This window comes from Teleopsis dalmanni, chromosome 2 (genome assembly GCF_002237135.1).
Source record: "Teleopsis dalmanni isolate 2A chromosome 2, ASM223713v2, whole genome shotgun sequence".
Taxonomy (NCBI): Eukaryota; Metazoa; Arthropoda; class Insecta; order Diptera; family Diopsidae; genus Teleopsis; species Teleopsis dalmanni.
In genome coordinates, this window is record NC_051847.1 from 230,000,134 (window position 1) to 230,022,754 (window position 22,621).

The window sequence follows — 22,621 nt, forward strand, 5'->3', positions numbered from 1 at the left end:
ATACGCTTTGGAGAAAAAATGGCAGTAAGCAACACAGCCCTTTTTTATAAATCGCTAATAATATAATTATTACACTTTCCTGTTTTAAAGAAAGGAGTAAATACTGTTAAGTACTGTTCATAATTATTGTAAGATAATGTAATAATAAATTAACATTATTACAGTCTCTATGAGTTTTTTCTTACTAGTTATTTTTGATGGGAAATTGAAATTAAGCCTATCTAAATTTCCTTTTAAATTTAGGCACAACCAAAAAGTATCAAAACATTGTAAAAATACAAAATTGGCAATACTGATGAGACACTCTGCATAAGATGCATTTTCGGCATAGCTCGAAAGAGCGTAATTTGCCGTGCCCGAGACACTCTGCATAACATGGCCCTTACAGAAATTTTTAAAAGTGTTATATCTATTACCGAAAAATTAAGAAATTTTAATTTTTAAGAGATGGCAACTCATAAATGCAATATCAATCTATTCACTTCGGTGGCTTTGTGAAATTGTGTCGTGGTTTGTAAGTAGAAATTATTTTCTTTTTCTAATATTAACATTAAAAAGGTTTATTAAAAATTATTATAATTTCTGTGTGTTAGAATATCAAAAAAAAAAAATTAATTTCAATGTGCAAATAAAAAACGAAATAAAAATTTTCGTTTTTATTAAATTTTTTTCGTTGTACTGATTGACCGTCTGATATGATTGATTTTTCAACCAAAAGAGAAATTATCAAATAAAATTTGATTATAAATTTTATAAAAATACCAGCATTTAGTGGGTGTATCCAAAAAAGATTTTTTTTTTGTTATATTTCATTGACAAGACATGAATCAATAACCAAAATTAGTAACGTCGCCGTAGTACTTTGTACGTGCCTTTATCGTATATTAATTTTTTACCATAAAAGTGGGCAATAAATATTTTCAAATTTATCAAAATATAGTTATAATTAGATACTGCAAAATCAATAACAATTACAGTCCTATATAAAGTCAACATATTCTATTTTATTTTCAAGCATATATATTTGCCAACCATCGGTGGATACTTTGTAAATTTTCTCTGTAGTGCATTTAATCAGATGTAAAATTTTTCTTTGGATTAATAAATTATTTATTGAAGAGGTTTAATTATTTGTTGTATTTTCCTTTGTGGAACTTATTAATCACAAATAATTTATATTTGATTCATACAAGAAACACTGATATTTATATAAATGATTCAAACTAATCAGTAATTGATTTTTCTTTTACAAAGAAAACAAACACACATCGAATTTGTTTTAATGTTAAACGAAGATAAAAAGATAAAGGAACAAATTACTTTGTTTAGCATGAATATATGCCAGATCATCTTTTAGACTTTTTCGTTAATAATACTTTAGAGAATATCACATGATAATTCTTTCAACTATTTTTAATGTTGAGTTGATTAAAATAAACGAATTGTTTGGATAATGCTTCTTCGGTAACATATTGAGATTAGAAGCTTTTGTGGTCTAGTGCTGTTGCACACAATTCGATACACATCCACGATACATATATTGTTTATATGAAAACATATGGCAGAAATGAGTAACATAATTTATAAATGAGTTATTAAATATAATGTATACAACATTATATGTGTGTATATTGCGTTGAAACGATTTTCTTATCACACAAAATTGTTTGAGCTTATCTCCCAGTTTTGGAAACTAAAATTGATTTTTATATATAAATTTCTAATTCTAGTATTTATTGAATACAGAACACAAAATACAGAAAACTGGAAATTGTTTTATTAAAAGCAATAATCAATAAATCAGAGACTGGGAAATACATCAAAATTTATATACCGGTTAACGGATAGGTAAACGGCTAGGCTATATTGACTGCTCATAATGGGGTCGTTGTTTCGCAGTGAAGAGATGACGTTATGTCAACTCTTTTTGCAAAGTGAAGCCGCATACGCATGTGTTTCGGAATTGGGCGAACTTGGTTTGGTGCAATTCAGAGATGTAAGTTACATGAAATTTAATTTTGAAAATTTGATCACCTAAACAAAATACCTTACAGCTTAATCCAGATGTGAATGCCTTTCAAAGGAAATTCGTTAACGAGGTACGTCGCTGCGATGAAATGGAACGTAAATTACGTTATCTTGAAAAAGAAATAAAAAAGGACGGCATACCTATGCTTGATACAGGTGAAAGTCCTGAAGCGCCTCAACCCAGGGAAATGATTGATCTTGAGGTTACCTTTTTTATTATAATAAAAAAAATCATAGTGCATAATTTTTTTTTTAATATATTAGGCTACATTCGAGAAGCTAGAAAATGAACTGCGAGAAGTAAACCAAAATGCGGAAGCTCTGAAACGTAATTTCCTCGAATTAACTGAGTTAAAGCATATATTGCGAAAAACTCAAGTTTTTTTCGATGAGGTGAGTTTTAGTTATAATGTGCACATAAATATGTCTTACGGTTAATATAATAATAAATGTTAAATGTATATAATAACAAGAATAATAATAATCTTCGCAAAAAATAAAATTTTTAAAAATGTGGCATGTAAATGCCTTCGCATGGCAAAAATTCCTTTTTAAGATGGATGGAGGTAAAATAAATTTTGAGTGTGAAATTTTCAATGTATATATATTTTAATAATCTTTTTTATATGAAAATTGTGCATATTAAAGACAAATTAAAAGCATGTTATTTGCGTAAAAACGTGCACTTATCACTACTTATAATTTATCAGTAAGAATATGTATTGTAATATAAAATAGTTATAAATTACTAACTATTTCTTTAATTAATATTCTAATATAAATATATTTTTATTTTATATAATATATAAATATCTATCTAACCATTTGACAACACAACTGATTCTTATACAATTGAGAAAAAGTTTTAGTTATTTGTTACGGTTTATTTGATTGAAAATATGTACCATTATTTATTTTAAGCACAATAATTTCTTTATTTATATTTACTTTGATTATATTTTTCAAAAGAATGTACTTGACCACAATTTATTTTAAATTGAAGTACGAATAATATGTGCATTAATTTAATATTCAGTATGATATGGCATATCTTCAACTTACACCTATTTATATTGGTTAAACAATCAAATAGCAATTTGAAAATATACTCTATTTTTATTTTCTGAAAATCCTTCACAAATTGAAGTTGTTCTACTGTACTTTTTCATAGATAGACTCTATTTTACTCCTGTTATGTATATAATTCTGTACAAACTAATTATTGTTTTTACATAATATATATATTATATATGTAATATATATAAGCTTGATCATTTACTAATTAATAATAATAATGAAATCATTTGTATAAATGAATACAGAAGCACTTCTTTACTTCTTTTTTGTATTAATTCTTGTTATTTTTGTTAATTAGTAAAAAAATATTTATTGAGTTTTAACAATTACTTTTTAATATTTTCTTTTATTTGTTTTCATTGTTTTTTATGCTTTATGAATTCCTCCAGACTTAACTCTTAATACATTCTCATTTAAATTATGAGTAATCTAGTCGATGAGACTTTCAAATAATATTATAGCTTTATTTTCTAATATTAATATTACTTTAATTAATGTGTGTTGAACAATTTTATTGTTAATTTTCTATCTATTCTAATTGCGATTATATAGAGAAATTTATTAGTTTTCTTAAACAAAAATAAAAAAATAAATTATTTATTAATTCATGTATTCATTGCAGAATATGTGTAAGTGCTTCTTTCCGCACGACACTACTATATCCATGTAATACTTTATGTATGTTTATACTTGCTCAACTGCTTCTAAACTTGTTTTTAAAGCTATCTCTATACACTTGATACGTTAACATGATCCTTTCTTTTCTTGGTGCAATCTGATATGAATATGCTGATATATATTTTCTTTAGACGTATTTAAAGACATCATTTTCATTTTTTATTTTTGCTTTAAAAATATATTTTATTTAAAATATTTTGCAACGAATTTATTTTATGATTTCTTATTTTTGGTTTTTTAATGGATTTTATTTGAAACGTGTGACCTTTCCTAATCCGAAAATTACATATAAATTTATCCTGATGTCCAATTCCTACCCCTATTCCTTTCGGAAATATATTCGGTTGTGTTGCCAGGCGGTACCCTCAATAAGTTACAATACAACTTCTCATTACTCTCGAAAAAAATGGCGATATCTTCAGATGGCCGAAAATCAGAACGAAGACGAACAAGCTCAACTTTTGGGTGAAGAAGGCGTTCGCGCAAGTCAACCCGGACAGAATTTAAAACTTGGGTAAATATTCTTCACAAACGAAAGTTGCTATCGTAAACTAAACTCAAACCCTTGCGAAAGTAAAAAATATCAAAGAGAGAAGCAACAAAAACTCATAAATACTATTATTCAGTTGTATTATTATTTATTAATTATTTGTGTTGTTCATTGTTAATATCAGCTTAGAATTCTCATAAATTTGTGCTAGTCTTAGTCTTTTTAACTAAGGCTTTTCCTTGTCAAGATATGTACACATTTTTATTGTACTCATTGGTGCTTTTTGTAAAAAGGTTTAGGAGGTTTGGTGTAAGCAATCAGTCCATACATTAATACGATCTTCCGTGGTCTGCTTAAAATGCACATATTTTTTGTCGGAGCAAAATTATTTGCGTTAATTTTTAATAAATTGTGATGACTATTAATTTAAGTCCTTGGAGAATATGGATACACTGATTTTTGTGGTGGTGGGTGAATAACTCATAACTCATAACTTTTAAGTATTTATGTTAAGGATGTTTTGCTGCACTGGAATGTAAAACGTTTTTATCCTAGCACATCTGCTCTCATTTTTAACGGTAGCCTATATCTGACTAAGTCCTCACACATATCGAATACGGCGCTTACTACTAATTTCACATAATGCAAATGAGAAACTTATTAAAAATTATTTTTTAAAATTTATAGCAAGAGGGCGGTCTAAGTATTACTACCGAATCGATGACACGAGCTCTAATTACGGACGAAGTTCGAACTGCCCACTCTATGGGCCCAGTTCAACTTGGGTACGTATATTGAAAACTAGAAGTTATATTATAATATGGCTTCAAGGTTCAATTTTTATTAAGTATAAACTTAAAAAGCATAAATTTATTGCTGCTTTGAATTAATTAAATTAACCTAATTCGGTGATTTAACTGAATGGTTGCTGAATTGAATGGCATGGTTCAATTTAATTTAACTAACTTTAGACTAATTTAATATATCGTACAGATCCATTAAAACCTTCTTAAGTTATTAACTAATTCATTGTAATTTCAATAGAAATGCGTAGTGATTTTTTACTTGACTTTCTCAAGAATGTAAAAAATCATTTAAAATAAACCAAGTTTTCCAAATTTAAAGATTTTAGTTAATATTTAGGTAGCAAACCTAATCTGGTGATGGTAGCGTATTTTAATTAGAAGTAATTTAATTGATTTTACTGTTGATTTTTACTGTTTAATGCAATGGTCTAAAGTTACCTTAAGGTCGACTTGATAGATAAATATATGAGTGAGTAGGTGGAAAGTCCGAGTTATTAGTGATCATTTACAGTTGGTCTTTATAGTAGTCTACGAAAAATTTCATCCATTAACAAAGAAATTAAGTAAATGAAAAACTGCTTCGGTTACATAGAAATTGATCGCGTTATTTGTTTTGGTAAAATTTTAAATTAAACCTAATTGCTTAACCATATTTCCTACATTGGATCGATTCAGTGTAATTAATTGAGTCTATAAATGCTGTCTGTCATTCGATGCACTTGAAACTATTCCAGAGCTAGTATGATAATATTGTTACTCTCGTATTGTTATTACATGAACCTGTAATGTAGGTACTACAATGTAAAGTAGGTTAAAGTATTATCGTCATTAATAGCGTATTGCAGAAGTAAAAGAACGATTACAGTTGACTTTCCAACAGTTAATGTCTAATGTTGATTTCAATATATTTTTTTCATATACTTCGCAATAAATTTATGAATTTTTAATTCGAAGCTAAAGAATAAAATAAATGTAAATAATTTTATGTTTCCTTTTCGAATGCCACTGATAGTTTTATGGATAAAGCGCACGAGCGTGAAGAATATCTTCCATGGTTGGTATCGTAAAAGTACATATGTTTTATTTATTTGCATATTTTTTCTGCATACATAATTCTCATTCATCAAACTCGCTACAAATTCATAACAGACACGTTCCCTCCGTTTTTAATGAAAAGTAATTTTCCATTTTTATTCATCGTTCGGAAGTGCAACTGCAACTGCAACTGCAACTGCAACTGCAATATGCAATGTGCAATGTATGATTATTCATTTGAGCTTTAAATTGAGTTTAGTTTACGTTTGTAATCATTTGTTTTGTAACTAAAATCCTTGTAGTCTTAATAAGTATTAGAAATGACGACCGTTAACTTATTAAATATTTAGTTTTGTCGCCGGGGTTATACTGCGTGAAAAGCTACCAGCGTTTGAGCGAATGTTGTGGCGTGCCTGTCGTGGTAACGTATTTTTACGGCAAGCAATGATAGAATCTCCTCTCGAAGATCCTTCAAATGTAAGTTATGAAAATGATATTGTTTAAACATAATAGCAATGTAATTATACAATTAAATATTTTAGGGGGATCAAGTGTATAAGTCTGTTTTTATCATATTTTTCCAAGGTGATCAATTGAAAACTCGTGTTAAGAAAATTTGTGAAGGATTTCGAGCTACTCTGTATCCTTGTCCTGAAGCACCAGCCGATCGTAGAGAAATGGCCATGGGCGTAATGACACGCATTGAGGATTTAAATACCGTACTCGGTCAAACACAGGATCATCGTCATCGTGTTTTAGTGGCCGCTGCAAAAAATCTTAAAAATTGGTTTGTTAAAGTACGCAAAATCAAAGCCATTTACCACACTTTGAACCTGTTCAATTTGGATGTTACTCAAAAATGCTTAATAGCTGAATGTTGGGTTCCTGTGCTTGATATTGAAACTATACAGTTGGCTTTACGACGGGGTACGGAGAGATCGGGTTCAGCAGTACCACCGATACTTAATCGTATGCAAACCTTTGAAAATCCGCCAACTTATAATCGCACAAATAAGTTTACAAAGGCTTTCCAAGCACTCATCGACGCATATGGTGTTGCTACTTATCGTGAAATGAATCCGGCACCTTATACTATTATAACGTTTCCTTTTTTGTTTGCTGTAATGTTTGGTGATTTGGGTCACGGTGCAATTATGGCGTTATTTGGCCTCTGGATGATTCGTAAAGAAAAAGGATTAGCTGCACAAAAAACAGACAATGAAATCTGGAATATATTCTTTGGTGGGCGGTACATTATTTTTTTGATGGGTGTGTTCTCAATGTATACTGGTCTAATATATAATGACATATTCTCAAAATCTTTGAATATATTTGGGTCACATTGGGAAGTGCATTATAACAGGAGTACTGTGGCAAGTAATAAGTTCTTACAACTAAATCCTGAAACGAATGACTACAGTGGAACTCCTTATCCCTTTGGGATGGATCCTGTTTGGCAAGTAGCAAATGCAAACAAAATTATTTTCCAAAATGCGTACAAAATGAAAATATCTATAATATTTGGAGTTATTCACATGATTTTCGGTGTTGTAATGAGTTGGCACAATCACACATATTTTAAAAATCGTCTTTCACTCTTGTACGAATTCATTCCACAAATGCTTTTCTTAATTCTACTCTTCTTCTATATGGTATTATTGATGTTCATTAAGTGGAATCGTTATGCAGCAACAAATGAGGGTAAGCAAATAAATTTAATAATTATATATTTTATCTTTATATACAATTTTAAGCTCCCTATTCTGCATCCTGTGCACCATCAATTTTGATAACATTTATTGACATGGTTTTGTTCAATACGCCAAAGCAACCACCCCAGGGATGTGAATCTTACATGTTTGGTGGGCAAGCGTTTTTCCAAAAATTATTTGTTTTGGGCGCATTTGCATGCATTCCGGTGATGTTACTTGGTAAACCAATTCAAATAATGAAGCAACGGAAACAAGCAAATGTAAGTAAACACCCGAATACTATCGCTTTACTCTTCTCAATTTTTAATTCATTATCTTAAATAACTCCATTCCCTAATATTCGTTGGAATTAAAGATATTAAAATTAAATTTTGTTTTTTTACCTTTTCTATAATTTAACAATTACACACTCCAAATACTCCCTACAAAACAATATTAAAATTATAAAAAAAGGAGGAGGTTAGTTTAATATTATAGAATTTATCATTTCTATTTGTATATAATATATAAAAAATAATGAATAATATAAATAACATAGATATACATTTTGTTATGCAGAGATCAAATGAAATCTTTTTTTTAATGAATAGGTACAACCCATCACAGGCGCAACTAGTGATGCTGAAGTTGGCATGTCAAATGGATTAGGAGGCCATGGCGGTGGAGGTGGTGACCATCACGATGAGGAAGAAATATCTGAAATATTTATACACCAGGGCATTCATACTATTGAATATGTTTTGGGATCTGTTTCACATACCGCTTCCTATTTACGTCTTTGGGCTTTATCACTAGCTCATGCACGTTAGTATTTATTTCATTCTTTATAATCGCACAGGTAACATAAAACAAATGTTTCATTGTAATACAGAACTTGCTGAAGTCTTGTGGCAAATGGTGTTGCGAATTGGTCTTACTCACGAAGGATGGTTTGGTGGTGTCGTTCTGACCATTGTTTTTGCATTCTGGGCTGTTTTGACTGTTGGAATTTTAGTTTTAATGGAAGGGCTTTCAGCATTTTTACACACATTACGTTTACATTGGTAATGAGTATCATAATACTCACTGCTTTTTTTTAATTAACTTAATTTTCATTTTTATTTTCTAGGGTTGAGTTTCAAAGTAAATTTTATCAAGGACAAGGATATGCTTTTCAGCCATTTTCGTTTGATGCTATAATTGAAAATGGGGGATCTACCAATCAAACTGAAGCTGATTAAATGTACCTTGACAAGTATCTCGCGTTATTTCATTAAATGAATTTATTCTTATTTATTGAACATTTTATAAACTTAATTATATGTAGTAAAAATAATATACTAGTTAAATATTGTGTGGGATATACTTGTTTCACTTTTTCATATTTTAACGTATGCTTGCACTTAAAAACATACTTTTTCAATGTCCTTTAATTAGGCTTAATTGAGATTATTAGAGTTCAATCGTTACATTGGAATTATCGAAAAATAATATGAAACTAATTTGAAGTTAGTTAATATATACTTTCATAAATAGCTTAAATATAATGAATAAAGTTTCCTGCTTATAATTGTTAATTTAAATTTAAACCTAATAAAGCAAATATGTGCATAAAAAATTTTGACTTGTTTAATTTCATAATTTGTGCTTGTAAAACTGCGGTGGTTCCGTTTCATCAACGGTAGGTAATTGTTTGTGGGCAAGTAATATTAAAGAATTAAATTAAACTTATGCGTTTTAATTAGTGAATTTGAAATTTATTTTATTGTTCATATAGCCATTTAGAATAGTAAGATAAATTTGCACAACAATACAATACAACAGTATTTGTAGCTATAAATAATTTTATTCTAAAAGTTTTATTGCATTTTCTAATGTTAATTTAAAAAATTATTAGAAACGTAATGTTAATCTTAGTCATTCCAGAATACATGAAAATGGTAGTGGATCGGACATACCCGTTAAGCAAGCCTTAAAGTGAAACCCGCAAGAAGTCACCGGCCTGGCGCTCCTTCAAGAACATGGCGAAGGAAAATTGATGCCGAATTAACATCAGCGCGCTACTCATGGAACGACATCTGCACGGCAGCTCCAAATAGAATACGGTTCAGAGGATTTATTGAGACCCTATGCTCCACTGGGAGTTAAGGGAACAAAGAATAAGAAGCATGTTATTCTAGTGTTTGTTGAATATTCTCAATTTTCACATGTTCATCACATTGTTTATTAAATTTATTTTGCTTTATTTTGCACTGCACTTCTGTATTTTCTTCTTCTTTTATTTGGTGGCAATTATATAAAATGCCAAATATTTGGATATTTCAGTAAGGCGCTTTTTTCTTTAAAGCACCTGCAGATAATTAATGCATAGATAAGGAATTATATTGTTGAGCTCATATAGCTATGATTATTTGAATGAGCTTATTATAAAAAAAAATTCTTAAATCCATGTTATTGTTTATTGAATAAATTTATTTAAGCAATCAACAAACTTATTTACATTATCTGAGAGTTCAAATTTCGCCAATGCATTAAAGTCAAAATGCTCAAGTGATTTAGCTATTTGTTTTACATTACAATAATATAAGTATCCTTCAGCCGCCATTTCTATTGCCAGTTCTGTCTGATGATTATTCATAAGATTCTCATTTATCACGATTAAAGAAGGTTTTTGATTTGTGAGTATGTCAATGCATGTACCGGCCCCTGCATGACCTATAACTAAGTCAGCATTTACGATATCTGTAGAGTTTTCATCAAACTTAAAGGGATAGTATTCCACATTAATACCGTATTTTTCATGTATTTTTCTGCTGTCAATTAAGATCTCTCCTTTACCAATTTGTAAAGTAAGTTGGCAACAACCTTTTTCTTGTAGCAAATTCAAAACTTTGTCCGATATAATTTCAGATATTAGCTCATCAAATTTTGTTGTACCAACTGTAATAAATACTCTCTTCATTTCAAAAACCATTGTTTTCAACTGTTTTAAAGAAACTGCATTTATTTCTAAATGTTTAAGATCAGCTGCATTAAAATATCGTTATCAGCACTTCTTTATTGCGATTTACAAATTCACAATTAAAATTCACAATTAAGTTAATTCCTATCACTAAAATCACACTTAAATTAAAATAATTATTTATGACTAATTATTTTTATTTGTACTTTTACTTTTTGCATATATCATATTTTTACGAGTAACACAATTAGAAAATGATTTGATTATGTCAGTTTTTAATAAATTAATTACTTATGTGCGTGAAGATAGCGTCAACGATAAGTCTAAAAGGGAATTTGAACATTTTTCGCCGCATGAAAAATCAAGTAAACTTTAATTAAAGAAAAATTTTTTATTTTATTAAAATTAATGCAGCAAAACGCATTACTAAGTAGAAAATTGAATTAATATACCGTTTCCATTCAACTTTTATGTGTGAATGAAGTGATTTGTATAAAAACTGAAAAATAAAAATAATCCCCAAAAGACGGGGTCACTAATTTAATAACAACTTTACCATATACCAGAAATCAGAAAACAGTTAATATATAAAAAAACTTTGAATACAATACTTAAATAATCCCAATTATTTAAAAAAAATTGAAATTAATTATTCATAAATTTTGTATAAAGTTGGTCAATAGATGGCATACCATCTTGAATTAAATTCGCTGAAAAATTCAATAACCCGTTAAAATGGTACTGAAAAAACACAACGTACAGTTGAAGAGTTATTAGCATGTCCGTAGAACTGCTAAAGAAAAGTTAACGTCGAATTTTTATTAAGCTTGCTGCATCGAAGATATCAAAATAAGAAACTAGATTTTTTCTAAAACGATTTATGTTCAATATTATATATCTTGTTCTATTAACAAATTAAATAATATTAATTTTATTGTACGTGCAAAACAGTTGGACTTGCACTGATGATAAATTTGGGACATCAAATGTCAAAATAGTTAGCGTCGAATTTTTATTTAGATGTCGTCGATGCCAATGAGTATTTAATACCTATAGTATGCATCAAAAACAAATTCGCTGATCACCATGCAGGTGTAGGCCCTTTTTAGGCTCAATTTTCACTCAAATTCTCAGAGTGGCATTAATGAGAAAATATGAACCAAAGAGAATATAAACGCACATACAATAAACGTATGAATAGGTCATAGTAGAAATATACAAGAACGTTTTTTTTTTGCATATTTGGGAATGTTTTTGTTAAACTATAAAAACTTAAATAATGATAATTAATTAATTTTTTAATTATTAATTTATTATACAATAGTTTTAATTGTAGTATTTTCTATTATTTTAATCGAAAACGTTTATTATCTATATTTTTAAGTTTAGAATTTATAAGCACACTGCAGAAGTTGTAAAGCTTTGGTTGCTTTAAAATGTGCCCAAGCAAAGCAAAACGTAATCGCCATATTTGAATCCTATAGAAAATTTGTAGTATTTACTGGAGCGTTTGGTAAGTGAATACAATATAACCTCCAAAGAAATGCTGAAGAACGCGAGAGACAAAATAAGTTTTAGCTTAAAATGAAGGTAACGAATTAAAGTACAAATAAAAAAAAAATTAATTTAAAAAATCTATTTATTTATTAATTTTTTATAAGTTAAAATAAAATTTACTTTCTGTACGCAGAGTTTTTCTGCTAAGTGTATATCTATCATAAGAAAACAGTTTATTATAGATACACAATCCATAGTTTTTTAATGTAAATATCTGCCGTTAATATGGCGTGTACATTACATTGGCTCAAAATAAGCCATTTGAAAGTGTTTACATTAGTTGTATTCCATTCGTTCTCATTTCAAATAGCTGATTTTTCAACTTGCCTGTTGATTTCAGTTTTGGCCTATGCCAAAAAATTTTGCATGAAAGTTAAATATACTTTCAAACGTTAAATATATATTGAAAACATATTTTTAACTTCAATTAAATACTTTTTGGGAAGTAGAAGTTTTAATAAGAGGTGCATCGTTTTCAAGAAAATGCAACCACCAAATATTTGTTTACCTTTTTTTGTAAATATGTCAAAAACAGCTTTCTTAAACTGTCAAAATACTATGAAGAGCTTTTATTTAGGGTATGTTCAATGCATTCCTTTGTATTTGAAACATATTTGGAACGCATCCGAACGTCGTTGGGACACATTCATACAGAATATATTGAAATGGAATGCATTCGCGCTTGAAATTTTGTATGCAAGAATTAGCCATTCACTTCTCCTTTTCGATTTTAGACAAAAATGAGCCATTTTCAGCCAGTGTAAATGCCGTATAAGACTTAACATCAAGGTGCTCTTACAATATGCATCAGTATAAAGCGCCGATAAACACTCCCATTGAAATTCCGCAAGCACCTATTCAAGTTATAGTTTGGATATAGTTTCCAAGTTGGGAAAAAGCCAGGCTTATTTAATACCGCTGCTGATTCTTGATCACAGCACTCGGTTGGAAAATGCAACTTCCGTTACATGTAAGTAAGTGAATAATAAAGTTATTCGACGACCCCCATAACATTGAATTTTAACCACAGCTTTCACGATACTTCCCTTTAGGTGGCCTATCTCTATGGGCCACTACTAAGGTCACTACTATGCAAAAAACTCTTCAATTTTTTTGTTTTGACTTAATTATCTTGGGTGTAGAAGTATTTGTGTGTGTTGGAAATTTATTTATTGATATGCAATTCACAAGTAAATTATAAAAAATTCCTGATTAGAGTGCTTTTATACACCAATAACAAATAAAATAATGCAAAATGTTATATTAAATTGATTTTACTTTTTTAAAACTGATTATTAAGTCCTGGTTAATTTTTTTTTACATTTAATATTGTAACTATAGAATTATCAAAAATTTTTATAAACCAAATTTATAATTCGATATCTTTCCTTATCACTCTTACAATCATTATATTAAAATAATTAAGATGATGATTTTTCAATTTTGGTGGCATATAAGCAAAGTATGTATCCTTTGTCCATTTGCGCACAAAAATGGGCGCATGGCATATCAGAACAAGCGGGTGCTTAATTTGTTTGGTCTAAATTTTACAGAGAATTAAAGTGATCAGAAATATTTTATTGTAATATACTGTAATGTAATACGTTATATATATATTCGTCCGTCACTTCAAACACTGCTGTTCACCAGCTAGAAATTGCACAAAGCCAAGCTCTGAGAAAACTTTTCAAAGTTCCATGATACATTAGGACGAATGACATCCTCAGGGACCTCAAGATTGATCCGAAAATACATAAAGGATAGAGCCCTGAAATTATTTGCGAAAACTGACAGACTTACCAACACCGCGTTATCAAATCGCAAAATGGTTACAGGCTCCTTGGGGAGGTATGCAGATCTGAGGTCAATTATTGCTTAGTCTGATGAAGTGATAAACAATAATCTAGTCAAGGTGTAAAGAGGGGTTTTGAAAATACCTCGAGTTAAAAAAGAGTATAAGTGCTTAAGTGCACGAGCTCAAAATAGCTTCAACATAATATATTGTATACTACTACATTGTATTGTTATTATTGTATTGTATTGTTATATTATATTGTTTTGAAATATGTTGTGTAATATTATATTGTATTGAATTGTATTATATAGCTTACATAAATTATATTTATATATTCGAAACCCACATCAGAGTGTATAATCACCTTTCTCAACAAATAGAGTCGACAATCATAGGATACAAACGATTGCATTCCAATATCTTTTACAGTTGACAAAATGACGGTAATTGGAGCTTTGTCCAGAGCATTAAATAGTTGTAATGTATTACGCTATGAGTTCCTGCGGTCCTCTGGGAAATAAGCTTTGCCATAACGTCTTTGTATCCATTCCAATAGAAATGAAAAGTTATGTGAATCTGGCATTCCGGCTAGAATACATCGATGATCTTAAGACAAGTCCTCAAATGCATCCTTTAACATATATGTCATTCGTTTCTTATCACTACAATCATAAAATTTTTTGGGATATTTTTTAGTTAATGGAGAGTCATAATCAGAATATAGAATAGAATATTATTCCTGCGATTCGGAATAATGGTCAACTGATTTTGCAAGATTCAATCTGCACATATGTTAGCAATTTCACCCAAATTTAGTGGGTAATAAAGTCAATATATCAAATCAATATATAAATTATAAAAAAATTTTAAAATTGTTTATTTACCTCTTTTTCGTAGCGATCGATATCTGTCATATCTAAAATTTTAAATCTTCGTGCAAGTGTCAATTTACCCTTTTTAATCTACTCTTTCTATTCTTGTCTTTTGTGATATTGACAGACTACTCTGATTTTATTGGCTTTAGCTCTTGGTAAATCCAAATCTGCAAACATTTCATCTATATTGTGGTTTACTACTTGATATGAAACACGTCTTCCAACTGAACAGGTTCCCATTGTGTATGAAGAAGTATTCTAATGATTACAGGAAAGATATCATATATAATATTAAGGATAAGATGATACTCAGCTTCAAAAAGATGCAGCAGATCTGATGTTAAAGATATAAATATGTAAGTTAATGGTATTACTGGCAGAGCAGAACTCTGTAATCATGGATTTTTAGATTTTTTGAGCTGCCAGACCAATTATAAGTAATACTAAATTAGGATGAACCAAGTAGTATTTAATCATATTACTGTACTTTTTATTAAATTGAAATTTTTTAAAGTTTTATGTCTCATAGATCGAAGGTAGAATGAAAACATTTTGATATATAATATAAGCATCGATCAGTACTATTATGAATTTTGAGTTCATAAATGGAGTTCAATAATAGTTAACTGAACTGAACAGTAATGAAGAGATATTGTTTTTTTTTGTATTTTTATTGTTATACCGATGGAAATGATCTGTTTATCTAACGAATTTTTAAAAAATGTTTTTAGAGAGAAAACATGTAATTCACTGTGAACCTTTTAACAACTATGACATCCAATAAAGGATGTTTTCAAAAAAAAAAATACAAAATATTTGTAGGATGTATATACTTTTTATACTGATCTGATTTTTCTCTCTTTCCAAAAAAAAACTTAAAATGTTATATAGGTACCATTAACTGCATGAAAACCTTAATATCAATTAATGTTGTAAAACAAATTCAACAGAAACAGTCTCCTTTATCTTCTTTTTAATAATGGCAGATTTGCTATGGGATTCCCGAGAATGTTTGGTATCTTCACAAACATATATAAAATTAATAGTTTCAGTAGCTAAAAAGTAAAAATCTAGAAAGTAGAAAGTAAATCCACACAAAGTCCAAGATTTGACTGTTATCAGTATTTTACATATATATCAATTTATCATATCTACAGCTATTTAATATAAACTAATATTGTAATATTGTATAAAGTAATATAATACTAATATTGTATAAACTAATATAATTTATTGTAGATTATATATAGAAGCGGTTCAGTTTAAAAAGACTGAACGGCACAGAATTTAATCTGACCGTGATTGTTCTTTGTGTAATCATCATAAAATAGAAAATATATGTCATATTATTGGTGTATGTCCAATTTTCAGAGAACACAGATGGATGTTTTTGATAAAACACTTCTATCCGAAGAAGAAGCTAAAGTCTTGTTAAACGGCAGCACTATTTATAACCTGTGCAAATTTATGAAACGTGTTTTAAGTTACAGGAGATTAATTATTTATGAATTTATATGAGTAATAATGTTAATAAAATGCACCACACAAATATGTTATTGTCAATTTAGATTTTAAGTAAGATTTCAAAATTTTTGGTAAGTGCTGTATGAATTTTTAAATCAATAAATAATAATAATAATAAATAATAATAATAATAATAATAATAATAAATAATAATAATAATAATAAATAATAATAATTAATAATAGAATATAATAACATATGACAATTCTTTTTTTTTTTTTATTAAAAGAGTTTTATTTATTAAAATTATTATTAATAATTTTTTGGAATACAATATATTTATAATATTTTTTATAAAGGTTTTTACATAATTTTCTTTACCCTTATATATAAATAATCACAAAATTACAATAATATCAGTTACAATTATTATTTTTTTACCATTTAAATACTTCGAAATGTTAATAAATTTTATAATTGTTCCAATAACCGTAGAGCCATAATCTTGACAAAAGTCATTATGGCTTAGACCCAGTTTCATAATATGCCTTCCTATTATGCAGTGAACCGTCAGCATTAAAACCGTGCTGGTAAGCAGATTACGCCTTAGTTCAAGCAGTTAACTACAGATCTCCAGATCTGAGAGCCGGGTTCGTCTATCAAATTTTGCTTGGCTATACTCAGATATTTTATACAACAATGGACAAACGTTAAATATAAAATATGAAATATATTTAGTAAATGTTTGAGAATATTTCATACATACACTTCAAGAAATAAAAATAAATTATATACAATTAATGTATATTGTTAAATGAATGCATATAACATAATATTACACTCGTATATGATTTATAATATCTTAATATATAAATAATTATTAAGATAGCTTTTTGTAATTTATTGTTTATATTATGACTTATACAATAATTATGACTTGTTCCACCCACGCATTTATTCCATACTCAATTGCGAAGAGGTCGTTAACACGCTATGCAAATTGCAATTCGGCAAATCTTTACGTCATAATTGGTGTGTTTTCATTATTCAAACACCTACGTCAGATAAGAAATAAACAAACTTTTGATGTGCATATGTTAAAGAAGAGCACGACTATTAACATATATTTGGGAATAAATGCTACCGCAATGTGCAGTAGCAATTATGTTTATTATTATAAAACGATAAGAAGGACTGATGTAAGGACTGTATATTTTGAATTGGGCAAGAAAAGAAGCAAAAGAAGCAAGAAAAGAAGCAGATAAAGCCGTTTGTAAGCAAAATAGGCGCAACGCACTACTACAATATTCTACTACTAAATGAAAAGGAGACTACATTTTTTTGACGTTCATCAACGAAATTCCAGTTTGATTTCATCTACTGTGCGGTTTGGTCGTGTTTGGACGCTCCGTTGTGCGCTGTTGTTGTTTCGAATAAATTTGAACTGAAATTTTTATATTTAAAATTATTTTTAAAAACATTACGATAAAGACAAATATAAATACAAAGGAATTAAACAATTTCGATAGAATATTTTAAACATTTAATAAATAATTTTCGCAATTGCGTTGTTTATGAACTGCTAATGTTAACTAAAAAATAAATAAAAATTATATGTTATTGGTGCCTTAAGTATTTATTTGCTTTTGTAACTGTAATAACTGTTTTAAGTGTAACGGTTTCCGATATTTTGTAGTGTGCAAATAGGGCTTTATTTTGTATTTTTTAACCGACGAAAGGTTCAAGAAGTGTATAAATATTTAACATAAATTTTATTAAAATATAATTTTATTAAAATTTAATATAATATAGTACAATAGCAATATAGTAGAAACTAGTATTGCTTAAGAACATATTTACCGGTGGCATTTTGACGCGCTTTCAGTTGAAATTAAGGTTTGTGTTTTTATTTTGATCACTTTGATTTCGAAGTTCTCTTGATAAAAAAATTTATATTTTATTTTATTTTGCATTTTTCTTGAATAAATTAAAAGAAAATATATATTTTATAACAACGTAATTAAGACTTTATAAAGGTGAACAGAAGTATCGGTGCAATACTCTTTCCAGAATAATAGATCTATTTCTCTATAGAGAAGTAGACTCTGTGATAAATGGACTACTAAGCAATTATTGATAAACAAGACGTTATGAATATGTATGGTTACTACTTCAATATATTCTGCTTAATTTGGGGCTCATTTATGAAAAAATTGAATCAAACCCTTAATTGTAATCATTAACATGAGTTAGTACTTATCGTAATAAAATATTAATTTAAGTGGATATGCGAGTGTTAATTCTGGCCTCAATCGCAATATATGTATTTAATTATTATAAATTTCATCTCTATTGCAATCCCATATTCTGCCTCGACCCCATTAATCCCCCATTTTTTTATTTCTAAAGGTAATTAATTTTATAAATGTTTTATTAATTGCTTAATTTATAAATGTATAATATTGTATATTATATTACTACACTTGAAACTGCTGTTTTCCAGTCGAAGAGTCCATCGCATTTCAAGTACCATCTGGTGAATGTTCAAACAAATAATTATTCTCAATTAAAAAAATTAAATCGAAGTGCGAATATTTTTTCTTCCTAAGCTTATAGAACGCATAAATGACTGCCCTCATTCATGGTGCGTTCAATGTTCAAAATGAGATGTGGGTAAGTAAGTTGCTTTGTACTTAGTATTTGCTCATCTCCATGTGCTCTGCTGTGGCCCCTAGCACTGATACCGCTTAGACGGTCTTGTCCAACGCTCACCAAAATTCAATTATCACATGCATGCGAATAAACACCGTAAACACGCTGCTCGCCTGCTTCCCTGCCTGCCATACAATGTGTACAATTCTTTATTCTCAAATTATGTCTATATCAGAAGAATTTCTACATATGCTAAACGTATCAATTACTTTGAGCAAATTATATGTATTTGTGTTCATGACGAGTGATTACTAATAATATAGAATGATAATATATAAATCGTAGCTCAAACAATTTTCATGACTTAATTATTCGATCGTCCGATTTTTGGTCAGATAAACAAAACCGAATATAATTTCAGTATTTTGGTTAAATCTTGCTTTCATAGGTTCGAACTAGTTAGAGCATTTGCAATCTACGTTTTGACTCTAATTTCAATTTTTATGTGCACTATTGACCTAATGTTATGGGTGAGAGTACTCACATACCTTAATTAACAGCAAATGCCAGGTTCAATTGAAAGATATGACGCTATTTTTATACTGATTATTATTTTATATATTGTATGTAAAAAATAGGAGTTTAATAATTTCAGTATTCACACAAATCTATATATTTGTTAGTTTCCGTTGTTCATCAATGCTAAACACATAATAGCATAAAATTTAAAATAGTATACAATAAGGTACATAAATCTCTTCAAGATTTTAACTATAACCATTATGGTTAATAATATTTGTTTGGATCATCATCGCGGATGACACTTTCTAAATGTTTAATACACTGTGATATTCTTAAAAAATTTAATCCGCAAAACATTTTGCTTCAGCATAACGAGCTAGACGTCTCATAGTTGAGTTTACAATATTTTAGCATTAAGCATCAACCACCCTTCACAAATCTTTATAACGTTCACCATTACCAGTTATAAGACAATAATATTATCTCAAATAAGTATAGTAAATATATAAGTTTTTAACATATTTATAAATACTCGCATTTTCCCATAATTTCCAGCACAAATAATTTTGCCATAACTCCAAGCAATAGGTCTTCACATGAATAAACAATTCATTTAAGTAATAAGATATGGGTGCTATCTGTGTATAATTTCTCTCAATATCGTGCTGAAAAGTTCCAAATTACTTAATTTCTTTTAAAAAACGTAATAAGTCTTACATTCAAAATGCTATACTAGATATAAATTTCCCTACTAAATTAAATTCGTTTTAAATACGAACTAACCGCCTTCATTTCACTCAAACGTGCAGTCAGTACTTCACTTAGCTATAATGTATGCTTTAAGATAATCAAAAGACAAAGTGTTAGCTCTGAGCAGTAAAAGCAGAAAAGAAAAAAAAACAAGAAACAACTAAAATGCCAGCTAAAAGCACTAAAAAATCGAAGCACAATTATTTGAAATATCTGTAGAAAATCTTCGTATAGATAGTTTTAATGCTAATAAGAGTATATAAGCGAATAATAAATAATTGTTTTAAAACACAACTGTTCATGTGAAGCAGATTTACCATGGCAAAGTCAAATTAAAAATTAATGAATTCTTAATATAAAATATATTGAACTGATCTATAGCTAAATGGTGTAGATCTAATGTTTTAGTGTTCTTGTTTAAGAACATCAAAGAGTTCAAATTAAAAGTGTGTAAATATATTTATTTTTTTATTTTTCCAAAATAAAATATGGATTTGTAAATAAGCAGTATTTTGTTTGTTTTTAAATTAGCTTCATTCGCTGTGCATTTCCAGATTCCCAAAATAAGAACTAAATCAGAAGTAAACAGTATTTCACTCGCTCTATTGTTCTTTGACTGTAATATATGTATTTTTAATTACATTTAAAAATAAGAAATGTTCATAACTTAAAATTTTGTTTATATTCACTAATTTTATTTTCGTATTTTTGCATAAATTAAAATCTTAAATAATCGCAATAATTAGATAATTATAATATTTGGTGTGAAGATGCTATTTACTGCCAAAATACGCATAGTGTATTCTTCTGGGCGATAGTATACTTATAGTTCTAGTACAATAATGTCCATTTAGACTTTAAAATGTTGACGTCTTACAAGAATCAAGAAATTACTGAAATTAACTAATTTAAGACTCCTATTAATAGTATGTATATGCTTTGAAATATAGTAAACCATAGAGGTATTGATATATTAGTATTTAGTAAACTTTTATGTATTCTCATGCTTTTTTAATTTTATTATACTTAAAAATTTTTCGAGTAACGAGTTCCGTAACTATGTTACAAATATCCGTAATGATAAAGAATAGGTTTTCATTTTTAGCATTGAAAATGTTTATATAGTATAGAGATTTTAGGCAGACATTATTTCTGAAATTATTTTTCTGTTTTTTAATAATGTTAACTGGCACTTATGATACATAATATTGTTCCAGTTTTTTAATACTATTAGCTGGTATTTTTCAAATGTATTTTGTTGTGTTTATTTAATGTAGTTACCTAGCAGTTTGGCTTTTGTTTATACCTATATGTGTACACCGATTGCTAAGTTGAGTACTGACTGCATGTTTGAATTAATTGAAGGAGTTTATTTTGTTACTTCAATTAAATTTATAAGCCGATTTTGTTATTTTAAGAATTAATTAAAAATTTATTATTATCATTACAGATGTATAGTCTCTTGTTTTGTTTTTACTACGTTTTCTTCTCGTAGTTTTGTATTCCATATTTTTAGAGCAGTTAGTTAGCGTTTTATTTAAAATTTTTAATATTTAACTTAATTACTTTAGTAAATGAAATAGATTTTTTTACCAAATAGAACCTTTATATGTTAAGCTTTATTCCAACACTAAGATATACTCTAAGATATATATTATTAGTGGACTCCTGTAGTAATAATAAAAACATGAATTAATTGTCAATGCATATTACGTGCGATCAGAGAAACCGGATGCATTTTCCGGATGCATGGCACAGGAAGACGACTATAGAATTTATAAAAATGAACAAAATTGATACTCAATATCTCAAGTAGATAATAACTTTCCCAAACTATCAAATGAAACCTAATTCACATTATGTTATTAAATTGCGGTTTATGGTTATTAAAGTATTTTGTTTGGTATAAACTTAAAAAGGTATTAACACGTGAAGTAGGGTAGCACAAACTTCATCCCCATTGCCCATTAGGGCAATAAAATCGAAGAAACTGAGATTTAATATCAATTCATTGATAATAACCCTCTTTGCATTCGTTCGCATTGAAGTAGCAAAAAAATTGCCTGATTGGTATTGGATTACATTTTAAACGGAAGTATATCACTATTAGCACCATTTGTACATACCCCATACTCTGCTCATCGTTATGTTTGCATTATTGTTAGGAACTTAAAGGACATATAAGAATAATTCAAATCTCTTTAAGAAGCGTGTGTTTAAAGAGTTGCTTAGTGATGTA

The 22,621-nt window shown here is 28.4% G+C and overlaps 2 protein-coding genes across 10 annotated transcripts; one reads left to right on the forward strand and one right to left on the reverse strand.

Annotated features, from left to right (window-relative positions):
* Positions 1-460: 460 nt before the first annotated feature.
* Positions 461-9,166, forward strand: LOC119686273 (V-type proton ATPase 116 kDa subunit a1). 9 transcript variants are annotated; one of them, XM_038100818.1, is made up of 13 exons: positions 463-514; positions 1,731-1,996; positions 2,055-2,231; positions 2,293-2,421; positions 4,961-5,058; positions 6,092-6,133; positions 6,465-6,591; positions 6,657-7,815; positions 7,869-8,086; positions 8,280-8,285; positions 8,417-8,630; positions 8,698-8,869; positions 8,935-9,166. In XM_038100818.1, the coding sequence occupies exons 2-13, from the start codon at positions 1,880-1,882 to the stop codon at positions 9,044-9,046; spliced, it is 2,571 nt and encodes an 856-aa protein (XP_037956746.1). In that variant the 5' UTR covers positions 463-514; positions 1,731-1,879; the 3' UTR covers positions 9,047-9,166. The 9 variants fall into 9 exon arrangements, with proteins under 9 accessions (XP_037956744.1, XP_037956746.1, XP_037956743.1 ...); XM_038100816.1 differs by lacking the exons at positions 4,961-5,058; positions 6,092-6,133 and adding an exon at positions 4,140-4,297 and having other exon boundaries at positions 461-514; positions 1,747-1,996; XM_038100815.1 differs by lacking the exons at positions 4,961-5,058; positions 6,092-6,133 and adding an exon at positions 4,140-4,297.
* A 378-nt stretch (positions 9,167-9,544) lies between these two features.
* Positions 9,545-10,858, reverse strand: LOC119686275 (UDP-N-acetylglucosamine transferase subunit ALG13 homolog). The gene has a single exon (XM_038100824.1). The coding sequence runs from the start codon at positions 10,777-10,779 to the stop codon at positions 10,264-10,266; it is 516 nt and encodes a 171-aa protein (XP_037956752.1). The 5' UTR covers positions 10,780-10,858; the 3' UTR covers positions 9,545-10,263.
* Positions 10,859-22,621: the final 11,763 nt, after the last annotated feature.

Excerpts from the sequence above, each read along its gene's own strand:
- LOC119686273 (XM_038100816.1), top strand. The coding sequence starts at position 1,880 with ATGGGGTCGTTGTTTCGCAGTGAAGAGATGACGTTATGTCAACTCTTT. Across the intron at positions 2,422-4,139 it reads CTCAAGTTTTTTTCGATGAG|GCGGTACCCTCAATAAGTTA; the intron begins GTGAGTTTTAGT and ends TTGTGTTGCCAG. Across the intron at positions 4,298-6,464 it reads GGACAGAATTTAAAACTTGG|TTTTGTCGCCGGGGTTATAC; the intron begins GTAAATATTCTT and ends TTAAATATTTAG.
- LOC119686275 (XM_038100824.1), bottom strand. The coding sequence starts at position 10,779 with ATGGTTTTTGAAATGAAGAGAGTATTTATTACAGTTGGTACAACAAAA.